Source organism: Trachypithecus francoisi, unplaced genomic scaffold (genome assembly GCF_009764315.1).
Source record: "Trachypithecus francoisi isolate TF-2019V2 unplaced genomic scaffold, Tfra_2.0 Lachesis_group9, whole genome shotgun sequence".
NCBI lineage: Eukaryota > Metazoa > Chordata > Mammalia > Primates > Cercopithecidae > Trachypithecus > Trachypithecus francoisi.
In genome coordinates, this window is record NW_022681474.1 from 24,087,117 (window position 1) to 24,109,998 (window position 22,882).

A 22,882-nucleotide genomic window follows, 5' to 3' on the forward strand; every position below is an offset into this window, starting at 1 on the left:
TCATCTTTTATTTATTTATTATTATTTTTTACTAAGGCACATGACGTAGAAATATTGAGGTACAAAAATGCAAATTTCTGCAAAAGATTTTTAAGATATTCATTTTGGAAAATGAAGGTGAACATCATCTCCCAGAATATTCAGCTTTTAGCTTGTTTTTTCTTTTGGACCAGTTCAACCAGCAACTTGTACCTAGCGATACAGTCTTCCTGTAGGAAGAAAAAAAGAGAGGTGAAAACAGTCACTTGCACAAGTCAGTGTGGTCCCTGTGGGGCCAGTCTGCTGCCTTCTGCTCATGAAGAGCCTCACGTCCAGTCCCTCTGCCCAGAGTTCCCAAGATGTCATGGAGTCCAGCCGCTCACAAGGCAGACCTGTCTGGGCAGTGCGAGAAGGGCTCCTGCAAGCCCAACCCAAAGGGAAGGTGCTTGGTGCGGAGTGAGGGGCTGGGGCAGCCATTTGTGAGGTGCACTAGCATCATCACTGGTACCTTCAGCCTGCTGACTCTCATTTTCATGTTAACATTTCACTCTTTCATCACAACACACTACTTTAAAGAAATAAAAAACCCTGGGGCCAGGTAGCCACACTAGTCTTCTTCCGTGGGTCTGGCTTTCCTTAGGTGCTGCTGAGACCTTTCCTGTGGGGAGCCAGCCCCCGGGACGCTGGGAAAACGTGTGCTGAAATGCACACTCCTGCTCCTCCCGGCCCCACCTCCATCCCACCCTACAGGCTGCAGGGCCACCCACTTCACACCTCAGCTGGCCACAGCTGTCACGCCCTGGGCTGGGGCTCAGGACCAAAGCAGAGGTGGGTTGATGGTGGGGAGAGGCCTCATTATTTTCATGTTGATTACAGGAACTTTCCAGAATCTATTCTGTTTCTGTTCCAAAAATACTGACCCTGAGGTTCTGTAGCTTTTGCTTAGGGTCCAGTGCAAAGTGACTTTATCAGCTGCCTGGGACAGGGAAAGGATGTTTACCTAGGATTTTAGCTTAGTGGTGTTATGAGAGTCTCTTCTCAGGGTTTTTTCTGCATCCCCAAAGATTATCTGCCTAAGGTCTTTAAAGATATCAGTCTTTCCTTAATATCTACTCTGTCCCTAACCACATAGTGCCGAAACCAGATGTGGCCAGACCCAGCACTTAACCCCGGAAGGACAGTGAGCTCAGAGCTCTGAGCTGAGCTGTGGCAGCCAGGCCCAGTCTCCAGGACAACAGGCAGCTCAGCCCTGGCTGGCTCTCAAGTCAAGGCTTGAGGGGAACACCTGCAGGCTGACGGAGCCCTGCTCATTGCTGATTGAAAACTGGAAGGTTTCCAGACCCCCCAGGTATGAGTTTCTGGGCGTTCTATCCTTAGGAATCCAAGCTCCAGCCCCTTCGTTTATAAGCCAGTGTGGACTCATCACACATGGAGACGCCTGTGTCCTGACAGATGCTAGAGAAATTCAGGGAGAATAGTTACTTCTGGCAAACCAGTTGGAGAAGCTGGGAGAAGCTGCGCTTCCCAAATAGATCAACTGCTAAGGGTTTATTTTTCACCCCAGGAACTCTCAACTTTCATCCTTTTAAAGTAGGTGGAGAAAACTAGACCTGTACACTCAGGGACATGCATGGCCATGAGCTAGATTTTCCAATACAGAATTTCAGTTACAAAAATAAGAATGTAAATGAGCATCAGTGTGCCCAGAGGCGAATGAGGGAGGCACAGATGGCAGAATAGATCGCCGCTTTTGATTCTGACTGTTCCTGATTCCTCGACTAACAATCTAGCTCCCGGGAAAGAAGCCTCAAGAGACACTGTGGTAGGATCACACCCTGGAACTCTCTGCAGCGCCTCACGGCCAGATCACAGAAAAGAGGCCGCCCAAGCCAGGTGGGTAGGCTCTCCACAGGGCACTCCTGCCCTCTCCTCCCACCTGAGTTTTTATCTCAGATAAATGTGAGCAGGCACTAAGAGCTACAAGCAGGGAGAAAGGCCAACTACAAACGGCCATGGCCGTGGAAGGTAAGCCAAACCCTAGCTGTCGCCTGGCACTGACCACACATGGTGATGGCCTCAGGGCCTCTGAACAGCCATGAGGTGCACCTGCTGAGTCCAAAGTTATTCACATGGCAGAACCAAAGATGATCACGGTAATACTGTCTATACCAGCTATCCCTTTGGTCAAAGATTTGCTACATAGCCAACGGGCCTTGTGATTTATGAACCCTCAGCCTGGTTCAGAGGAGCTTCCCATCCTGACCCTCCTCAGCTGCCGCATTTCACGGTGAGACAGCACCAGCTGAGCCTCCCATGTGCCCTTAAACCCTAGGCCTGAGTGGGCAAGTTCTCCAAAAGGCAGGCAGGTGCTGTGGGTGAAGTTTCTATAACCAGCTACCCTGTGTGATGATGAAACTTAGAATCTTGAGCTCATCTACACACATGAACCACCTCAGTACACAGATTCATATACTCTAGGGAGAAATCTACTGGAAGATAGCTGGGAAAGAAGAGATCACGGCGGGGCAGGTGTCCGTAGACAGGAATGAGGGAAGAAGCCGCAGGCACACAAGCTGCGGCTCCTCTGGTGGGATTCCAACACCTGTGCAGAGGCCTCTTTCCCTGTCACTCACCTTGCTCTTGGACGGGACACATCTGGCAATTTTGTCCCAGCGGTCAGAGGATCCCTTTGGGTACTGCTGCAACGCCAGTTCCAGAAGTTTCTGTTGATTCTGAGTCCACGGCTCCTCTGCAGCCCGAGCTCTCTCTTTTTTCTGGGTCTCCTCGTCGCTAGACTCATTTGGTTCTGCTACGTCAAAGTCCTTCTGCCGCCTGGCTCTGGACTTCTCCTCTGGCTCCAGCTTCACAGTAGTCTCCAGCAGCCTGGCTGGCTTCCGCCTCCGAGGCCGGGCCTCGGTGCCCCCCGTCTCCTGCTCACCAGAGTCTCCCCCCTGCTCCTCCTCCACCGCCGCCCCCTCTGCGTCCTCTCGCTGGGTGATCATGTCATCAGGCAAGGTGGTGGCACTTTTGATGGGCTTGGAATTCTGAACTGTTGATTTGAGTTCGGAGAGTCTAACCATTCCTAGGAAAGAGGGGTGCGCCACACAGAGGTGAAGGGCAAGGTGAATTACGGAGATGGTGAGAACAGCGGCTGCTGGGCACACAGCAGGCAGCGCACTAGGCATTTTGCATGCATGGTCTAATTTCATTTCCACACTATTCTAGAAAGATAGGGATCATTACCCTAATGTTACAGATGAGAAAAAGAAGACTCAGAAAGCACTAGAGTGGGATCTGAACCCACTTCTGTCTGATTCCAAGCCTTTGTCCCTTTCTCTACTCTGAGGAATAATGGGTGTATAAAGAATCAGATTGTGAGCTGGGCGCGGTGGCTCAAGCCTGTAATCCCAGCACTTTGGGAGGCTGAGACGGGCGGATCACGAGGTCAGGAGATCGAGACCATCCTGGCTAACACGGTGAAACCCCGTCTCTACTAAAAATACAAAAAAAAACTAGCCGGGCGAGGTGGCGGGCGCCTGTAGTTCCAGCTACTCCGGAGGCTGAGGCAGGAGAATGGCGTAAACCCGGGAGGCGGAGCTTGCAGTGAGCTGAGATCCGGCCACTGCACTCCAGCCCGGGTGACAGAGCAAGACTCTGTCTCAAAAAAAAAAAAAAAAAAAAAGAATCAGATTGTGAACAAGAATACAAACATGTCTTTGAGAAGGAATAACCTGCTACTCAGTATAAGAAAGGATTCAATGGCTCCACTGGAAAGACAAAAATCAACTGCTCAAACCTTAAACTGTGCTGCTTCTGGAACTCAAGTGTATGAGTAAATTATACACTTATAAATAGTAGCTATAGTAAGAATTTTTAAACATGGAAAAGAGACATTTTATCAAAACGTTTATTAGCTGGGTGTGGTGGTATACACCTGTATTCCTAGCTACTTGGCAGGCTAAGGAGGGAGGACTGCTTGAGCCCAGGAGTTTGAGGCTGCAGTCAGCTACGATCACACCTCTGTGCTTCAGCCTGGGCAACAGAGTGAGATCTTGTCTCTAAAAGTAGTAATAATTAATAACAAAAGTTTTAAACCTTTTAATAGGACAGAATAGAATACAGAGCACTGATATCCTTAATACAGTAGGAGTTACAACTCAGTAAGATAAAAGGACAAAGAACACAGCTCACAAAGGAAGAATTACAGTAGCTGACAAGTATTAGAGAACTGAAACACTGAATCGCCACTTTTCAATTATTAAATTGGCAAAGATTAGAAAGTATGACAATACCTAGTGCTGACAAAATACGCAGGGAAATAGGTACATTCGGACACCGGGAGTGGGAGCAGAAACTGGCCCAGCCCAGAGCTCTCCAGTGAAACATGCTGTGATACGATTATATAAACCACCTGGTGTAGCACTGAGGAATTAAGTTTTTAACTTTATTTAATTTTAATTAATTTAAAATTTAATACAAATAGCTACAAGTGGCAAGTGGCTACCATATTAGACAGCACAGGTCTAGCCTTTTTATTTATTTATTTATTTATTTATTTTTTGAGGCGGAGTCTCGCTCTGTTGCCTGGACTGGAGTGCAGTGGCCGGATCTCAGCTCACTGCAAGCTCCGCCTCCCGGGTTTACGCCATTCTCCTGCCTCAGCCTCCCGAGTAGCTGGGACTACAGGCGCCCGCCACCTCGCCCGGCTAGTTTTTGTATTTTTAGTAGAGACGGGGTTTCACCGTGTTAGCCAGGATGGTCTCGATCTCCTGACCTCGTGATCCACCTGTCTCGGCCTCCCAAAGTGCTGGGATTACAGGCTTGAGCCACCGCGCCTGGCCAGGTCTAGCCTTTTTAAAGAACACTTTGTAAAATGGAGGTGAACCTTAAAATTGTATTTACTTGTGACTCTATAATTTTACTTAGAGGAGGTTCTCCTATGGAAATAATTACAGATGTATATACAAATTTAGCTACAAAGAGGCAATATTTTAGGCCCAGTGCAGTGTGGCTCACGCCTGTAATTCCAGGACTTTGGGAGGCCAAGTTGAGGTGCATCACTTCAGGCCAGGAGTTCCAGACCAGCTTGGGCAAACATGGCAAAACCCTGTCTGTACTAAAAATACAAAAAATTAGCTGGGCGTGGTGGCGCATGCCTGTCATCCCAACTACTTGGTGGCTGAGGCATGAAAATCGCTTGAATCCAGCAGGCAGAGGCTGCAGTGAGCTGAGACTGTGCCACTGCATTCCAGTCTGGGCAACAGAGTCTCGCTCTGTCTCAAAACAACAACAAAAAAGGAGGCAATATTTTATTTCCTTTTTTACGGTAATGTTTCCTCTTTTTTATACTAGCTTTTATTTAATAAAAAACAAAATCCCGGCCATACACGGTGGCTCACGCCTGTAATCCCAACACTTTGGGAGTCCAAGGCAGGGGGGGGATCACCTGAGGTCAGGAGTTCGAGACCAGCCTGGCCAACATGGTGAAACCCTGTCTCTACAAAAATACAAAAATTAGCCAGGCATGGTGGTGGGTGCCTGTAATCCCAGCTACTCAGGAGACTGAGGCAGGAGAATCGTTTGAACCAGGGAGGCGACGTTACAGGGAGCCGAGATGGTGCTATTGCACTCCAGCCTGGGTGACAGAGTGAGACTCCATCTTATAAAAAAAAAAAAAAAAAAAATCCTGCATATAATTAAAAAAAAAAAAAAGTAAAAACTACAAAAAGGAATACAATGAAAAGTGGCTTAGTCTGGGTTCCTGGTCTGCTTTCTAAGAGGCAAAAATGAGTTGGGGTGTGAGTGTGTGAACGTCTAGATATAGAATGAGTCTTGCACACCCTATGTAGCTGCCTTTGCCTTCTCCTTTCTTATGTTAATGGCAACAAACTCCCTGGAGGTTATTCTGTATCAGCTCACTAAAGTTCCAGGTCCTAGTCTTTTGTTACTACAAACGAGTTGCATTTCATAATCATTATCTCTTCCATATTTTTTATTATGTACTCCATCAATAAAACCTCTTTGAAAATGCAATTATTATTTTTTTTATTTTTAATTTTTGAGATGGAGTCTCGCTCTTTCACCAGGCTGGAGTGAAGTGGTGCAATTTTGGTTCCCTGCAACCTCTGCCTCCTGGGTTCAAGTGATTCTCCTGCCTCATCCTCTAGAGTAGCTGGGACTACGGGTGTCAGCCTCTCAAGTAGCAGGGACTACGAGCATGCGCCACCATGCCCAGCTAATTTTTGTATTTATAGTACAGACGGGGTTTCACCATGTTGGCCAGGATGGTCTCAACCTCTTGACCTCAGGATCTGCCCGCCTTGGCCTCCCAAAGTGCTGAGCCACCGCGCCCAGCCGAAAATGCAATTCTAATATATATATATTTACTTATTCTTTTATATCCACCACTCTACTAATACATTATAAAACACATATGAATAAGAAAATCAAAGATAAAAAACAATCTAAAAACATCATTAAGTGAAACATTCTCATGAAAATATTAACATTAAAAACAATGAGACTGAAAAATTGCTTAATACTGGGTAAAATACTCAATTAAAGGCCTGGCTCCAAATTCGCTTTATTTTGGCACCTAACTTTGAATGGCCATCCTAGTTGGAAAAGATGACCCAAAAGGATACATCTATCCACATGGAGTGTCCTGTTGGCCATGTTTACTATGCTCTGGTATTCATTGTACAATAATTATGAAAACATTTTCATAAAAATCTCCCCCAAGTCAATCATTTGGTCTTGCACACTAAACAGAAAGTGTTATTTATCTGAGACAGGGGTCTTGCTCTGTCACCCAGGCTGGAGTGCAGTGGTGTGATCGTAGCTCACTGCAGCCTCCAACTTCTGGGCTCAAGTGATTCTCCCACCTCAGCCTCCTGAGCAACTGGGACTACAGGCCTACCTCATCACGCCTGGCTGTATTTTTAACAAATGAGTTCACTTTGTTTGAAAGATTTACAGGTTAAAATTCTATTTTCAACATTTTTAAATCCGTAAAAATAAGTTTTATAGGTCACATTGTTTTGGTCATAGAATAACACATAACAAAGAAAATACTTTCAAGTATCGACTTTTTTTTTTTTTGAGCCAGTCTTGCTCTGTTGCCCAGGCTGGAGTTCAGTGGCGTGATCTTGGCTCACTGCAACCTCTGCCTCCCGGGTTCAAGTGATTCTCCTGCCTCAGCTTCCAGAGTAGCTGGGACTACAGGCATGCGCCACAACACCCAGCTAATTTTTGTATTTTTAGTAGAGACCGGGTTTCACTATGTTGGCCAGGCTGGTCTCGAACTCCTGACCTCAGGTGATCTGCCTGTCTTGGCCTCCCAAAGTGTCAGGATTACAGGCGTGAGCCACCGCGCCCAGCCAAGGATCTACTTTCAAACATCCTTTCTACAGCATAAATAGTTTTCAAAACACTTTCACATTCAAAACCCCATCTTTATTTTGTAAAAATATTTTAATATAATAAAAGGATTAAATATATTAGTCTTCAGTGAGTATGCTGCCATTAACATAGAAAGAGGGAGGCAAATACAGACAGGGTGTGCGCAACTAGTTACACTTCTAGACGTGTGCACCCCCCACTCCGACTCATTATTCCCTCTGTGGAGGGCCAGGAATGCAGACTCAGACACTTTTCATTGTATCCCCTTTTGTACTGTTTTAATGTTTTAAGCGTGTGCAGGTTGTTTTTTTTTGAGACCCTACACCAATAATTTATTTATTTATTTGGTAAAAGAAAAGTATAAAATTGAGGATCTTTAAATTCAAAAACTTTTAAAAGTACTTTGTCAAAATACTAGGAAGCCTCCATATGATAGGAAATATTCCCGTAGTTGCCCTCCACACCTTATAAAAAGATGTCACTGCAACTCTGGGGTTATCTATACATCCACTCAACTGGGTATCTTGCTGCAATATCTTGAGAGCGAAAGAATGTGGATGCTGCCGAGTGATGAGGCCATCACCAACCTATGAGCGCTGTGGAAATCCCATTTTTCCCTTGGGAAACGCTGGTGCCCTATGTAACACAGAAGCTCTGCTAATGGGCACAGTGAGGGTGCTGGCATTAAGTCTGAATATCAAAGATGAGAAAGCTTAATTCCTCTCTCACTGCCTTAAGATAAAAATAAAGATCAATAGAAATTCAAATACAGTCTTCTTATATTCCAAAGAATCATCTTGTCTACCTCACTTTGGAGACCACAACTTCATAATAAAAAAAAATGGAAACAATCAAAATGTCCAACAATAGAAACCTGTTAAATAAACCATGGGGCAGATATCTATACTATGGACTACTATGGAGCCGTTAAGGTGATGATACAGACATGAGTATATGGAGTGAAAAAATACAAAACAGTATTGTAGTATAGTCCCATTCTTGTAAAAATGTTATATGCACATACGTGCATCAGAAAAGTCTCAAGAAATAGGCTGGGTGCAGTGGCTCACGCCTGTAATCCCAGCACTTTGGGAGGCTGAGGTGGGAGGATCACCTAAGGTTGGGAGTTTGAGACCAGCCTGACCAACATGGAGAAACCCCGTCTCTACTAAGAATACAAAATATTAGCCAGTCATAGTGGCACATGCCTATAATCCCAGCTACTCAGGAGGCTGAGGCAGGAGAATTGCTTGAACCTGGGAGGCGGAGGTTGCAGTGAGCCGAGATTGCACCATTGCATTCCAGTCTGGGACAGAGCAAGAATCCGTCTCAAAAAAAAAAAGAAAAGAAAAGTCTGAAGAAATATCTCTCTCAAAATAACAACAATTGGTAGGTTACATGTGATTATTTTCTTCCTTTTGTTTATCTGTATTTTTTTGAGTTTCTATTAGCAAACATTTCTTTCCATACTCACTAAAGCAACTGTCTTAAGAAATAGCTGAATACTTCCATCTGGGTGTGTTCTTATCTGTAGAAGGTCATTTTCCCCTGTGCTAGCCTATTAAGCCAGCTGTGTTTTCTTTTCTTTTTTTTTTTTTTTTTGAGACGGAGTCTGGCTCTGTCACCCAGGCTGGAGTGCAGTGGCCGGATCTCAGCTCACTGCAAGCTCTGCCTCCTGGGCTTACGCCATTCTCCTGCCTCAGCCTCCCAAGTAGCTGGGACTACAGGCGCCCGCCACCTCGCCCAGCTAGATTTTTGTATTTTTTAGTAGAGACGGGGTTTCACCATGTTAGCCAGGATGGTCTCGATCTCCTGACCTCGTGATCCGCCCGTCTCGGCCTCCCAAAGTGCTGGGATTACAGGCTTGAGCCACCGCGCCCGGCGCCAGCTGTGTTTTCTAAACCATCCATTTTAAACTCTTTGAGAGGTAACCCAAATTTTAGGAAACAATTTTAGAATATCTAATAATACTTCAGAAGCACAGCTTTGTGGCTTAAATGGATCACACTGCTTATGGATTCTTTGTTAATTTGTGAACATAATCAGAAGAAATACTTTTATTTCAAAATCCTTTGGCTTCTTAAAGGCTATTAAAAAACAAAACACAGAATTTAATGAATATATTTGTGACAAAGACCTTATGGTGCTTTTAGAGAGTCACAGGATGCTTGGATGTGGCCAAATATCACATCGGATTTGCTTCTTTTCCTCTCTGACCTAATGCTGGATCTGCTCTCTGCTCAAAGCTGCTTCTGGTGCCTTTTCTCAGCCACAAGTGTTGGTTGCCTCAGAGACGCACTTAAATATTCAACTCCACATTTCCTGTTTTCTTCATACTTCTGACCCCCTCCACCAAAGCTCCAGGAAGATCTATGTCAGTTCCTTACTCTGAGATGCACTGCCTTTTCAATGGTATGATTTTGGAGAATGTCTTGAAGTAGACTTCTGTCATGTAACATTCCATTGCCCCGTCTCTGCCTCCATGGCCACAGAAATAACTTCATTGGCAGAAAAAGAAATCCAGAAATGTCCTCTTTGCTAAAGCCTGGAGAACTCCAAGTTGAATTCTTTTTTTTTTTTTTTTTTTTTTTTTTTTGAGACGGAGTCTTGCTCTGCCACCCAGGCTGGAGTGCAGTGGCTGGATCTCAGCTCACTGCAAGCTCCGCCTCCCGGGTTTATGCCATTCTCCTGCCTCAGCCTCCCAAGTAGCTGGGACTACAGGCGCCCGCCTCGTCGCCCGGCTAGTCTTTTGTATTTTTAAGTAGAGACAGGGTTTCACCGTATTAGCCAGGATGGTCTCGATCTCCTGACCTCGTGATCCGCCCGTCTCGGCCTCCCAAAGTGCTGGGATTACAGGCTTGAGCCACCGCACCCGGCCAGTTGAATTCTTTTTTAAAAATTATTTTATTTTTATGTTTATTTTTCAGAAATGGGGGTCTCACTATGTGGCCCAGGCTGGTTTTGAACTCCTGGGCTCAAGTGATCCTCCCGCCTCGGCCTCTAGAGTAGTTGTAACGAGAGCTGTGCCACCATGCCCGGCTGGGATGGCTTTTTGAGATCTCTGGGTTTGCTAATCGTTGGCTTGTTCATCTGCATTACTCTCCCTGGCACCTGTATTTGAGTTAGGTTGGAAAGTTTCTGAGGCATGTTCTTACTTTCTGGTTCTAAGCAAAGAATATGGAGACTCTAACAAAATTCCAGTTAATCTTGGAGGAAACTGATTTTAAGAAACATAAATGCGGCTGAGCGTGGTGGCTCACACCTGTAATCCCAGCAATTTGGAAGGCCAAGGTGGGAGGATCAAGAGGTCAGGAGTTCAAGACCAGCCTGGCCAAGATGGTGAAACCCCGTCTCTGTTAAAAATACAAAAATCTGTCAGGTGCAGTGGTGGGTACCCGTAATCCCAGCTACTCCAGAGGCTGAGGTAGGAGAATCGCTTGAATCCGGGGGAGGCAGAGGTTGCAGTGAGCCGAGATTGTGCCACTGCACTCTAGCCTGGGAGCAAGACTCCATCTTAAAAAAAAAAAAAAACACACACACACATAAATGCTTGGGAAAGCTGTTTGTCATCTATCCCAAAGGGTAGCTCTGCAAGTGCAGCAGTGACAGGGGTGGACAGTACAGGGAAACAGTGTGCACATAGCATTTGCGTGGTGTGCAGACGGGCTTTCTCCTGTGTTTTCCGTCCCCACAAATTGAACTAGAGAAGACGATCTGTATACTTCTTTAACCTTATTAAATACATCTTCTCGGCACCAGAATATGCAGGGATGGACTGGCTTGCTGGTGCCCGTATTTCAACCCCTTTTGGAGATGCAACCAGATTTAGAGTTCATTAGGCAAAACTTCTAGACCCTTGTATTTAAAGAAGTTATTATAAAAAGGGATTAATTTAGAAGAAATCAGTTTAGATTAATGAGCTAGAAGAAGTATGAACTCACCTGGGGAGCAGTTCACTGAATCCTTCAGTTGCTTGGCTTTGGTTGTCACCTGTTTCAAAACATAAAAGCAAAAATCTTACTTTCCATGTACCTACTGTAGGCTGAGTGAAACTATTCCATGTAAGCTCCATGTGAATGAACAGGGTTCACTGGCTCTCAGTCCTGAAAGACCCTCAGTCATCTGTCCCATCCATTAATGTAATTAACAAGAAAACTGAGGCCCAGAGAGATTAAATGGATTGCTCCAAAACACCCATCCACTCAGCAGCAGAATCAGGACAAGAACTCACATACCTGGACTCCTTCTAGTTCAATGACAGTTCCGTTATACAAGGCTGCCTCTTAAAAGATACTACTTTCAAGGCCGGGCATGGTGGCTCATGCCTGTTATCCTAGCACTTTGGGACGCCAAGGCGGCTGGATCAGTTGAGGTCAGTAGTTCAAGATCAGCCTGTCCAACATGGTGAAATCCCATTTCTATTAAAATATAAAAAGTAGCTGGGCAAGATGTTGGGTGCCTGTAATCCCAGCTACTCCGGAGCTGAGGCAGGAGAATCGCTTGAACCCAGGAGGTGGAGGTTGCAGTGAGCCGAGATCGCACCACTGCACTCCAGCCTGGGCATCGGAGTGAGACCTTGTCTCAAAAAAAAAAAAAATAAAGATACTACTTTCATTATGCAAACAGGTCATTTTTTAAACCTAGAATTTCCAGAAATTGAATATCTTTCTTCACTGGAGAATATTCTACCACTGAGTATTGCAATCAGTGGGGAAAATGACATTTATGCTAATGGTGTTATAAGATAAAAGTCCTTCCTTTCTGCAATCTGGAAGGAAACCCTAAGAGCAGCTGAGATTGACACTGGAGGAAGAATCTGTTGGTGGAGTGGGGCAGCTGCACCCAAGAACCATGATACCTTTACACATATGAGTGTGGATCCACAGAAAGAATTTGGTCTAGTGGTAATTTTTTTTTCTTTATATAAATGGTATCATATTTCATGTCTCATTCTATAGCTTGCTCTTTCTTCATTTAACAATGTCTTTGAGATCTACATATAGATTTGGTTTATTTTTATCTTCTCTTTCTCTGTCAACTTATTTTGTTTGTTTGTTTGTTTTTAAAGAGATGTTTCTATGTTGCAGTCTTGCTATGTGGCCCAGAATGGCCTGTAAGTCCTAGGCTCAAATGATCCTCCCACCTCAGCCTGAGTAGCTGGGACTACAGGCATGAGCCACTGCACTTGGCTTTCTTTTTTTAAATTGAGATAAAATTTACAGAGTATAATGTGCAGACTTTAAATGTGCAATCTGATGAGTTTTGACCAAAAATCTCTGCCTGTATAACCAACATCACAATCAAACTACAGAACATTGACTGGGCACGGTGGCTCATGCCTGTAATCCCAGCACTTTGGGAGGCCGAGGCAGGCAGATCACTTGAGGTCAGGAGTTTGAGACCAGCCTGGTCAATATAGCAAAACCCTGTCTCTACTAAAAATACAAAAATTATCCAGGCATGATGGCACATGCCTGTAATCCCAGCTATTTGGGAGGCTGAGGCAGCAGAATTGCTTGAACCCAGGAGGTGGAGGTTGCAGTGAGCTGAGAACACGTCACTGCACTCCAGCCTGGGTGACAGAGCCAGACTCCATCTAAAAAAAATATAAAAATAAAAAATAAAAAAAATTACAGAACATTCCTATTACTCCAGAAAGTTCCCTTCTGCCCTTAATGCAATCTCTATCCTGCCACAGATAACCACTGTTCTGACTTCAATTGTATATTTTTTAAAAATATGGGGTTAAAGTTATTAATTTTTTTCAAATGAATAGTTAATTGCCCTAATACACTTATCTAACAAGCCATACTTTCCATTTATTTAAAATATGAATTTCATTAAAATTATGTTCGGCTGTATACATGTGCTATTATATTTTTCTATATTTCTCTATCCCATTAATCCATGTATATTTTTGAACCAACACTTCATGGCTTTAATGCAATTTGAAAGTAAAACGTCAGAAAGCATGATCATTGAGAGCCAAGAGTCAGGCAGATCTGCTCTTCAATCTTGGTTCCACTTCTCAGCTGGGTAACAGACAGCAACTGTCCATCCTTTCTCTGTTTCATATATTACCCTCTGTAATGTGTGGACACCATTTGCCTCTTATAGATGTTTTCAGTTTGAAACAAACCCTTAGCATGATACCTGGCAGACAGTAAAGGCTCAGTAAATATTACCTGTTACAACTGAAATAGATCATTTGTTTTCCATTCATACAAACAGCAGAATTAGAACATTTAAAGCTGCTTGGAAACACTTTTCAATTTTGTTCCCTACCTTCCACTCTCTCTACAGATGACCTTGCTTCCTATTTATTTATTTATTTATTTATTTTTGAGACGGAGTCTCGCTCTGTCGCCCAGGCTGGAGTGCAGTGGCCGGATCTCAGCTCACTGCAAGCTCCGCTTCCCGGGTTTATGCCATTCTCCTGCCTCAGCCTCCCGAGTAGCTGGGACTACAGGCGCCCGTCACCTTGCCCGGCTAGTTTTTTGTATTTTTTAGTAGAGACGGGGTTTCACCATGTTAGCCAGGATGGTCTCGATCTCCTGACCTTGTGATCCGCCCGTCTCGGCCTCCCAAAGTGCTGGGATTACAGGCTTGAGCCACCGCGCCCGGCCTGCTTCCTATTTAATGTAAGCAAACTGAACTTATCCAACATGAGCTTCCTTGACTTCTGAATTTCCCAGCTCAAAAATTTGCTTGCCCCACCACATATCCATCCCTTCTTTATCCTAATTCAAAGAAATAAATGCATTCCTTCCCCTTGAGGCTAAATCTGCCCCTTGAATCCTCACAGAACTATGTGCCATCAGTTATTTGCTTTTATCTTCAACTTCTCCCTGTCCATCAGATACATCTCATAAACCTTCAAACTTAGCTCAAGTAGTCTACTCTAAAAGACAATCTTCCCTTGACCTTATCTTTTCTATTCTACTTGGCATTCATGAGAGTATCTCCCAGTTTTCCTTCTTTCTCTGAATGTTCCTCCACTGGCCTCTCCTATATACTCCTGCCTCTTGTTCCCTAATAGAAGTGTTCCTCAACATTCTGCCCATGTTCTTTCCACTTTCTACTCTGGTATTTCATCCCATCTATTCAACAATACTCTAGAAAAGAAATGATTAACCTACGTCTCTGGCCCTGACTTCTACCTTGGAATGCCAGTCTCACAGAAATTGACCATGCAACAATGGATCCTCGGATCTGAAAGGGACTTCACCTATGTAACATTAAGCTTACTAGGTACTATTCTAAATAAGTTGTGTGTGTATACATATTCCTCACAGTAGTGATATTAGGTAGGCATAGAACTGTTATCCTGATTTTACAGAGTCTGAAGCCTAGGGAGAATAAATAATATATCCAAGTTAAACAGTTACTGAGAAGCTAAAACCAGACAAGCAGGGATCTAAAATTTTTGCTTTCAATCACTATAACATAACCACCTTTTAAATCCAAATCTTTCATTTTATAGAAGAAAAAACAAGCCAAGTGCTCTTTCTGCTATACTACATGGCTTTACTTTCTAACTGCCATTAAATCTCTTAGAGGTCTCCTAGTTCCTGAAACTAAACAATGCAAAAACTAAACTCATCAGTTTTTCTAATAAAACAACTTCTCTGCTTTTCCTCCATTGCTTAATAGTTTTATCACCCAAGTCACTTAGGCTCAAAATCTAACAGTCCATTTTTGGACTTTTCTCTCCTTCCCCAACCAGTTGTTTCACAGTATCAATTCCATTTGTTCTCTACTCTCTCAGACCTCCACCACCTGCACCAGTCCTTCATTCTCACTTGACCAAACTAATATAACACCTTCTAACAGGTCCCTAACTTAATTAATAGTTAATAATTAATGACTGATACTGAGCATTTTTTAATGCGTTTATTGGACTTTTGTATATCTTTCTTGGAGGAATATCTATTCATATCCTGTATCCATTGCTTATGTGGCTCATTTAACTTTTTATTATTGAGTTGTAAGATTATTTTTTCTTTTTCTTTTTTCTTTTTTTTTTTTTTTTTTTTTTTTGAGGCGGAGTCTCGCTCTGTCGCCGGGACTGGAGTGCAGTGGCCAGATCTCAGCTCACTGCAAGCTCCGCCTCCCGGGTTTACGCCATTCTCCTGCCTCAGCCTCCCGAGTAGCTGGGACTACAGGCGCCCGCCATCTCGCCCGGCTAGTTTTTGTATTTTTAGTAGAGACGGGGTTTCACCGTGTTAGCCAGGATGGTCTCGATCTCCTGACCTTGTGATCCGCCCGTCTCGGCCTCCCAAAGTGCTGGGATTACAGGCTTGAGCCACCGCGCCCGGCCCTTTTTTTTTTTTTTTGAGATGGAGTCTACCTCTGTCGCCCAGGCTGAAGTGCAGTGGCACGATCTCAGCTCACTGCAGCCTCCACCTCCCAGGTGCAAGTGATTCTCCCACCTCAGCCTCGCAAATAACTGGGACGACAGGCGTGCACCACCACGCCTGGCTGATATTTTGTATTTTCAGTAGAGATGGGGTTTCACCATGTTGGTTAGGCTGGTCTCAAACTCCTGACCTGAGGTGATCCGCCTGCCTCGGCCTCCCAAAGTGCTGGGATTACAGGCATGAGCCCCCATGCCTGGCCAGAGTTGTGAGATTCTTGATGTGCTCTGGGTACATGTACTTTTATCAGACATAAGATGTGCAAATAAGTTCTCCCACTATTTGGGTTGCCGTTTCACTTTCTTGATGGTGTCCTTTGACTCACAAAAGTTTTTAATTTTGCTGGGTCCAATTTATCTATTTTTTTAATTCTGAAGTTTTTGGTTGCTTGTGCCTTTGGTGTCATATCTAAGAATCCCCTGCCAAATCTAAGGCCAGGAAGACTTAAGAGTTCCAAATTAAATGAGACTTTAATTTCTTTCAACAATGTTATATAGTTTTCAAAGTTAAAGTTTTTCACTTCTTTTGTTTAATTTATTCCTAAGTATTTTATTCTTTTTGATGCAATTATGAATGTAATTATTAATTCCATTTTCACGTTGTTCACTGTAAATGCATACAAAATAAAACTGATTTTTGTAATATTGCTATGTATCCTGCAACCTTGCTTAACTCATTTATTAGTTCCAATGTTTTTTTTAGTGCACTTCTCAAGATTTTCTACATATAAAATCATGCCATCTGCAAATAGATAATTTTACTTCTTTTTTTCCATCTTATTTCTTTTTCTTGACTAACTGCCCTGGCTAAGACTTCAGTATAATGCTGAATAGAAGCAGCAAAAGCAGACATCCTTATTTTGTTCCTGATCTTAGCAGGAAAGCATTCTTTCACCAGTAAACATGGTGTTGTGGGTTTTTAGTAGATGCTCTTTTATCTGGTTGAGGTACTTCTTTTTTATTGCTAGTCTGCTGAGTGTTTTTACAGTGCAAGGGTGTTGGATTTTGCCAAACACTTTTTTTTTTTTTTTTTTTTGAGACACAGTCTCGCTCTGTTGCCAGGCTGGAGTGCAATGGCACGATCTCGGCTCACTGCAACCTCTGCCTCTGGATTCAAGTGATTCTCCTGCCTCAGCCTCCCAAGTAGCTGGGATTACAGTTATGCACCACCACACCTGGCTACTTTTCGTATTTTTAGTAGTGATGGGGTTTCGCCACGTTGGCCACACTGATCCTGAACTGTGGACCTCAGGTGATCAGCCTGCCCTGGCCTCCCAAAGTGTTGGTACTACAGGTGGGAACCACCGAGTCTGGCTCAAACACTTCTCTTGAGATGATCGTGTGATACTGCTTTTTATTCTGCTGACATGAGGTATTTACATTACTTGACCTTGAGATGTTTAACCAACCTTGTGTTCCATGGTTGATCAGGGTTGATTTTTTTTTTTTTTTTTTTTTTTTTTTAGATAAATCTTCACCCAGCCTGAAGTACAGTGGTGTGATCAAAGCTCACTGCATCCTCCAATTCCTGGGCTCAAGGGATTCTCCCTGCTTAGCCTCCTGAGGAGCTGCAACTACAGGTACAGACCACCATGCCTAGCATCATGGTGATAATTCTTTTTATAAGCTGCCGAATTCAGTTTGGTGGTATTTGTCAATATTTGTTTGCATCCATATTTATAAAAATATTGGTCTGTAGTTTTCTTGTGATGTCTTTGGTTTTGCATCAATGCAATACTGCCATCATAAAATGAGCTGAGAAATATTTACCCCTCTTCCTTTTTTTTTTTTTTTTTGAGAGCACTAGAATTTTTTAAATGTCTGGTAGAATTCAATGGCGAAACTATCTGGACTCGGACTTTTCATTGTGTATAGGTTTTGGATAACTAATTCAATCTCTTTACTATTATAAGTCTATCTATTAAAATAGTCTGTTTCTGATTCAGTTGTAGCAGTTTGTGTCTTTCTAGGAATTTATTTCACTTCTATTAGAAAAATAGCCATCTAATTTCTTGACATTCATTTATTCATGGGTGTATTCCTTTATAATCCTTTTTATTTATATAAGATTGGCAGTAATATCCTTTTTTCCCACTTTTGATGGTAGAAATCTGAGTCCTTTCTCTTTTTTTCTTGGTTAATCTTACTTAAATTAAATGCATGTTTATTTTCTTGATATTTTCCAAGAATCAGCTTTTGGTTTCACTGATTTTCTCTATTTCTTTACTGTTCTCCGTTTCTTTCATTTCTGCTTGTATTAGTCCATTCTTGCATTGCTATAAAGAAATGCCTGAGACTGTATAATTTCTAAAGAAAAGAGACTGAATTGGCTCATGGTTTCACAAGCTGTACGGGAAGCATGGCAGCATCTGCTTGGCTTCTGGGGAAGCCTCAGGAAACTTACAATCATGGCAGAAGGCAAACTAGGAGACAGCACTTCACATGGCCAGAGCAGGAGGAACAGAGAGTGAGGGGGAGATGGTGCATACTTTTAAACAACCAGATCTTGTGAGACCTCTATCACGAGAACAGCACCAAAGGGGGAAATTCAACCCATGATCCAATCACCTCCCACAAGGCCCCACCTCCAACACTGGGGATTACAGTTTAATATAGAATTGGTGGAGACACAGAACCAAACCATACCACTGCCCTTTTTTTTTGTTATTTCCTTTTTTCTGTGTGCTTTAGGTATAGTTTTCTCTTTTTCTAGTATCTTAAGGTGGAAAGATTAATGATTTGAGATCTTTCTTCTTTCTTACATAGGCATTTATAGCTATAAATTTCCCTCTAAGAAGTGTGCTAGCTGTATTCCTTGAGTCTTGGTATATCATGTCTTAATTTCATTCATCTCTGATAATTTTCCAATTTTCCTCATGATTTCTTCCATGATCTACTGATTATTTAGGATTGTGTTAATTCCCAAACATCTTTTGATTTGCCCAGATTTTTTTCCCCTGATACTGATTTCTAATATCATTCCACTAGAATTAAAGAACATATTGTGTATTATTTCTATCCTTTTAAACTTACTGATATTTGTTGATGTCCTAGCATATAGTCTATTCTGGACAATGTTCCATGTGTAAAGAAAAACGTATATTCTATTGTTAGATGGCGTGTTTCAGAAATATGTTAGATGAAAGGGAGGTATTGAAATTTCCAACCATTATTGTTTAACTGTCCATCTCTTCCTTCAATTCTGTCAGTTTTTGCATCATGTATTTTGGTGTTCTGTTATCAGGCGCATACATATTTACAATTGTTATATCTTCCTGAATTGGCCTTTTTATAAATGTCCCTCCTTAGTAATTTTTTTTTTTTTTTGCTTTAAAGATTACTAGAGGACATACAAAGATGTATAAAGATACAGAATATATTGCATTTTACCTAAATAATAAATCAAGCACAAGAGCATAATTCTAAGAAAAGCTTATGATTTATCTTGTAGAATTTAAATTTTTCTCTGCTTCTGGCCTGGATCCGTAAGTTGTGACACATATGGTCACACAAGGAATTCATATAAACTTTTCATTTGAGGTCAACTGGCAAAGTCACAAATACATATGACCTCAGAATCTCATAACTTGAGATTCATATAACTCTCTAACATCTTAAAGTCATGCTACAGCCTTTCATATACATTTTTTATCTTATATGAATAACTAATATATTAAACATATTAATGTATGTTCTTATAGCCAAATGGATCCCTAACATCAGAATCCTGCCCAGTAAACACATTCTAATGGCACGTGGGGATGAATTACCTTAGAGAATCATTCACCTAGCATTGATATTTTAGTATTAGAACATAGCCTCGACTGACTTAAGGTTTCCTGATACATAGTCAAGAACAAGCTTCCTGTTTCTACAGAGTCATGGACTCAGTTTGAGAATAGAGTCGCCTTATACTGGTAGTAGATTCTGAATACAGCATCTATCACAATTTAGCTTATCCATCACACATAATCTAAGTCCTTCAGATCATTACTGTCAAATAATGGAAATGATGTGATGTTGCTATTGTCATTTTGGGGCCATACCTTTTTTTCCCTCACTTAAAAGGCCAGCTTAGAACTTATAACAGGTTCGCCGGGCGCAGTGGCTCAAGCCTGTAATCCCAGCACTTTGGGAGGCCGAGACGGGCGGATCACGAAGTCAGGAGATCGAGACCATCCTGGCTAACACGGTGAAACCCCGTCTCTACTAAAAATACAAAAAAACTAGCTGGGCGAGGTGGCGGGCGCCTGTAGTCCCAGCTACTCCGGAGGCTGAGGCAGGAGAATGGCGTAAACTCGCCGGCGGAGCTTGCAGTGAGCTGAGATCTGGCCACTGCACTCCAGCCCAGGCGACAGAGCAAGACTCCGTCTCAAAAAAAAAAAAACAAAAACAAACAAACAAAAAAAGAACTTATAACAGGTTCATTAGACAGAGGCAAAGCACAGTCGATTTTCCAATTCTGTGTGGTTCAATGTTAATATTCAAGTTACTTTGCAAAGCCTACATCTCCTGCTATCATAAGACAGTTTCATAAAAATGATAACTGCAAGTGACTTTTTTTTTGTTTTTTGAGAATTTCCCTTTTCACTAGTTTTTGTCTTGGGAAGAGCCATATACATGGTGGATGATGGTAAAATATTTTTGTTTGGGGGCAAGTTTGGCATCTTCAAATAATCATTTATGATTCCAGGTAGATAAAGAAGCTTCCAAGTAAGTAGTGGTCTAATATAAAGCTCAATGCCAGGGTGACTCAGTAAGATAGTAAGTCACTTTGGGAAAGTAAATTCATCTTTCCATGACCATGGTCATCATCAAATTTATTTCTCTCCTTTAGATCTGAAAGACTTTCAGTAAAATGGGTACCAATTTACTCTCAAAATGTTTAGTGTGTATTTTCTCAGACAGTATGTAATACATTTTTCAGCTAGTCATTCTATTTTTATATCATGTGCAGTTTCAGAAGATATGAGACTTTTTATAGCCTCTTCTTGGGAGAAGACATTTATTCCTATATAGGTTTCACACAGATGAGGCCTCCCCCTTCTTCTTTGGTATCTGAGGAACTAATATTGTGGGCTACTGGCTTGGGTAGGCTTTTGGACAATCCAAAGTGTATTAATAGTCATATGGATTGTAACTGTAGTGGAATATGTTTCACCACATTGTGATTCCAAGCAGAAAACACTTTTTTTTTTTTTTTTTGAGACGGAGTCTTGCTCTGCCACCCAGGCTAGAGTGCAGTGGCCGGCTCTCAGCTCACTGCAAGCTCCGCCTCCCGGGTTCACGCCATTCTCCTGTCTCAGCCTCCCGAGTAGCTGGGACTACAGGCGCCCGCCTCGTCGCCCGGCTAGTTTTTTGTATTTTTTAGTAGAGACGGGGTTTCACCGTATTAGCCAGGATGGTCTCGATCTCCTGACCTCGTGATCCGCCCGTCTCGGCCTCCCAAAGTGCTGGGATTACAGGCTTGAGCCACCGCGCCCGGCCAGAAAACACTTTCTAACTCCTCTTCCTAATGCCCAAATTTATCTCTAAAATGCTTATGAAATTGGGGTCCTATGGTCTAAGTTTGTGACTTATGATAGGTAAGGGTACAGTGAATGAAAAAAAACTACAATAGGTTGCATTCCCTCTAGTAAAAACAGATGAAATTAACAGAAAATTAAATCAGCAAAATGAAAACTATAGTTCACAAGCCAGAGCTAGGATCAGTTAACAGTTACGTGGTTACATATTTCTGTTCAATATAAAGAAGAATTTTCCAATTTTCTGAGCTATATAAAGTATATGTTCACATTTCTGGCATCTTCAGGTAACTCATAAAATAAGTACTGAATCTGGAAAATAACCTTAAGTCATATTTTTCAAATTCTGGCTGTCAGTGATATTTTAAGTATTACTCTAGTAACAAAAATTATGTAACTGTGAAGTTCATTATTTTCATTTGTTAAATTTACTCTTGGTCAACTTTCCACTTGAATTTAGCCCTCATTACAAGTCAGAACTACTACAGCGTTTAAACACAAAGCATGTTCTGTTACCTGAACATTAAATAAACCACTCTGAAAAACTACTTTTTTTCTCCTCTCCATTCTCCTCCTAAATAAGCCACCTGAAAAATGTTTCCAACTGGTAGAAAGCAGTGGTGCTCATTCTTGTTATTTCTCTAATGTCTTTAAACTTTTCTGTGGATTATCTGTCTAGATAGAAAAATATGAGATGATAATTGTGTTCATCTTAACTTTTAAAAGAGAAGGTCTTTCATTAACTGATTACCTCTATAAGCAATGTGGATAGCCATTTCCCAGGAGAAAACACGCAAAAAGACAATTGTGTGGTTTTGTAGATACTGTTACTCTACTAGTGAACACCGTAACAACATAATACATATTCACCCATATTATTCTCTTTTTAATGGTTTCCCCAAATTTTAAGACAAGGAGGCAATTTTAAATTGCATTAACATGTAATAGCTCAGGTATCACCATTCTATTGACTTGCTGCATTCTTAACTATAAATAAGAAGGTGTTATATATAATTCAGAGTAATAAAATAAATCCTTACTAGGCAGTATGATAACATCACCAGACCACAGACTATACTATGAGCTAAACCAGTTCTTTTATGATTATCATTCATAGTATTCAAAGTGTATGTGATTATTACTAGTAAATTAGATACAGGGTTTAAAGTAGATACCATCCTTTTGGTAAGATATAGGGCTCTGATGAGTGAGTACAAATTACAGATTCAGTATTTTTTCTAGTACTCTAGTAACAACACTTAATAGGATCCAAGACTATATAAGAATCTTAAATAGGAGATATAGAAAGAAATGGCTTCTTGTAATCTGCAAATATGCTTTGCTTTAATGAGTCACTAAAGAAGATGAAAAAGTGTTCCATTAGAGCTTAATGAGTCCTTGAATATTTCTGTGGTTCAAATATTCAAAAGGATACCTGTGAGAGTCACTGCTTGCAGAATCCCTTAGGAGCATAGCCACATAAACTGGCCAGTCTCTCAGGACATGAAATACCTTGCTCTCACATTTATTCCCTTTTAGCCCAGCACCCTCAGGCAACCAA

The 22,882-nt window shown here is 42.0% G+C and overlaps 1 protein-coding gene across 1 annotated transcript in view; it reads right to left on the reverse strand.

The window, feature by feature from the left end:
• The window catches only part of DNAJC1 (DnaJ heat shock protein family (Hsp40) member C1), a 250,305-nt gene continuing 227,423 nt past the window's right edge, over positions 1–22,882 (reverse strand). Inside the window, 3 exon segments of the mRNA XM_033209707.1 lie at positions 1–209; positions 2,613–3,061; positions 11,322–11,370. Coding sequence (XP_033065598.1) covers positions 141–209; positions 2,613–3,061; positions 11,322–11,370 — 567 coding nt within the window. The 3' untranslated portion in view covers positions 1–140.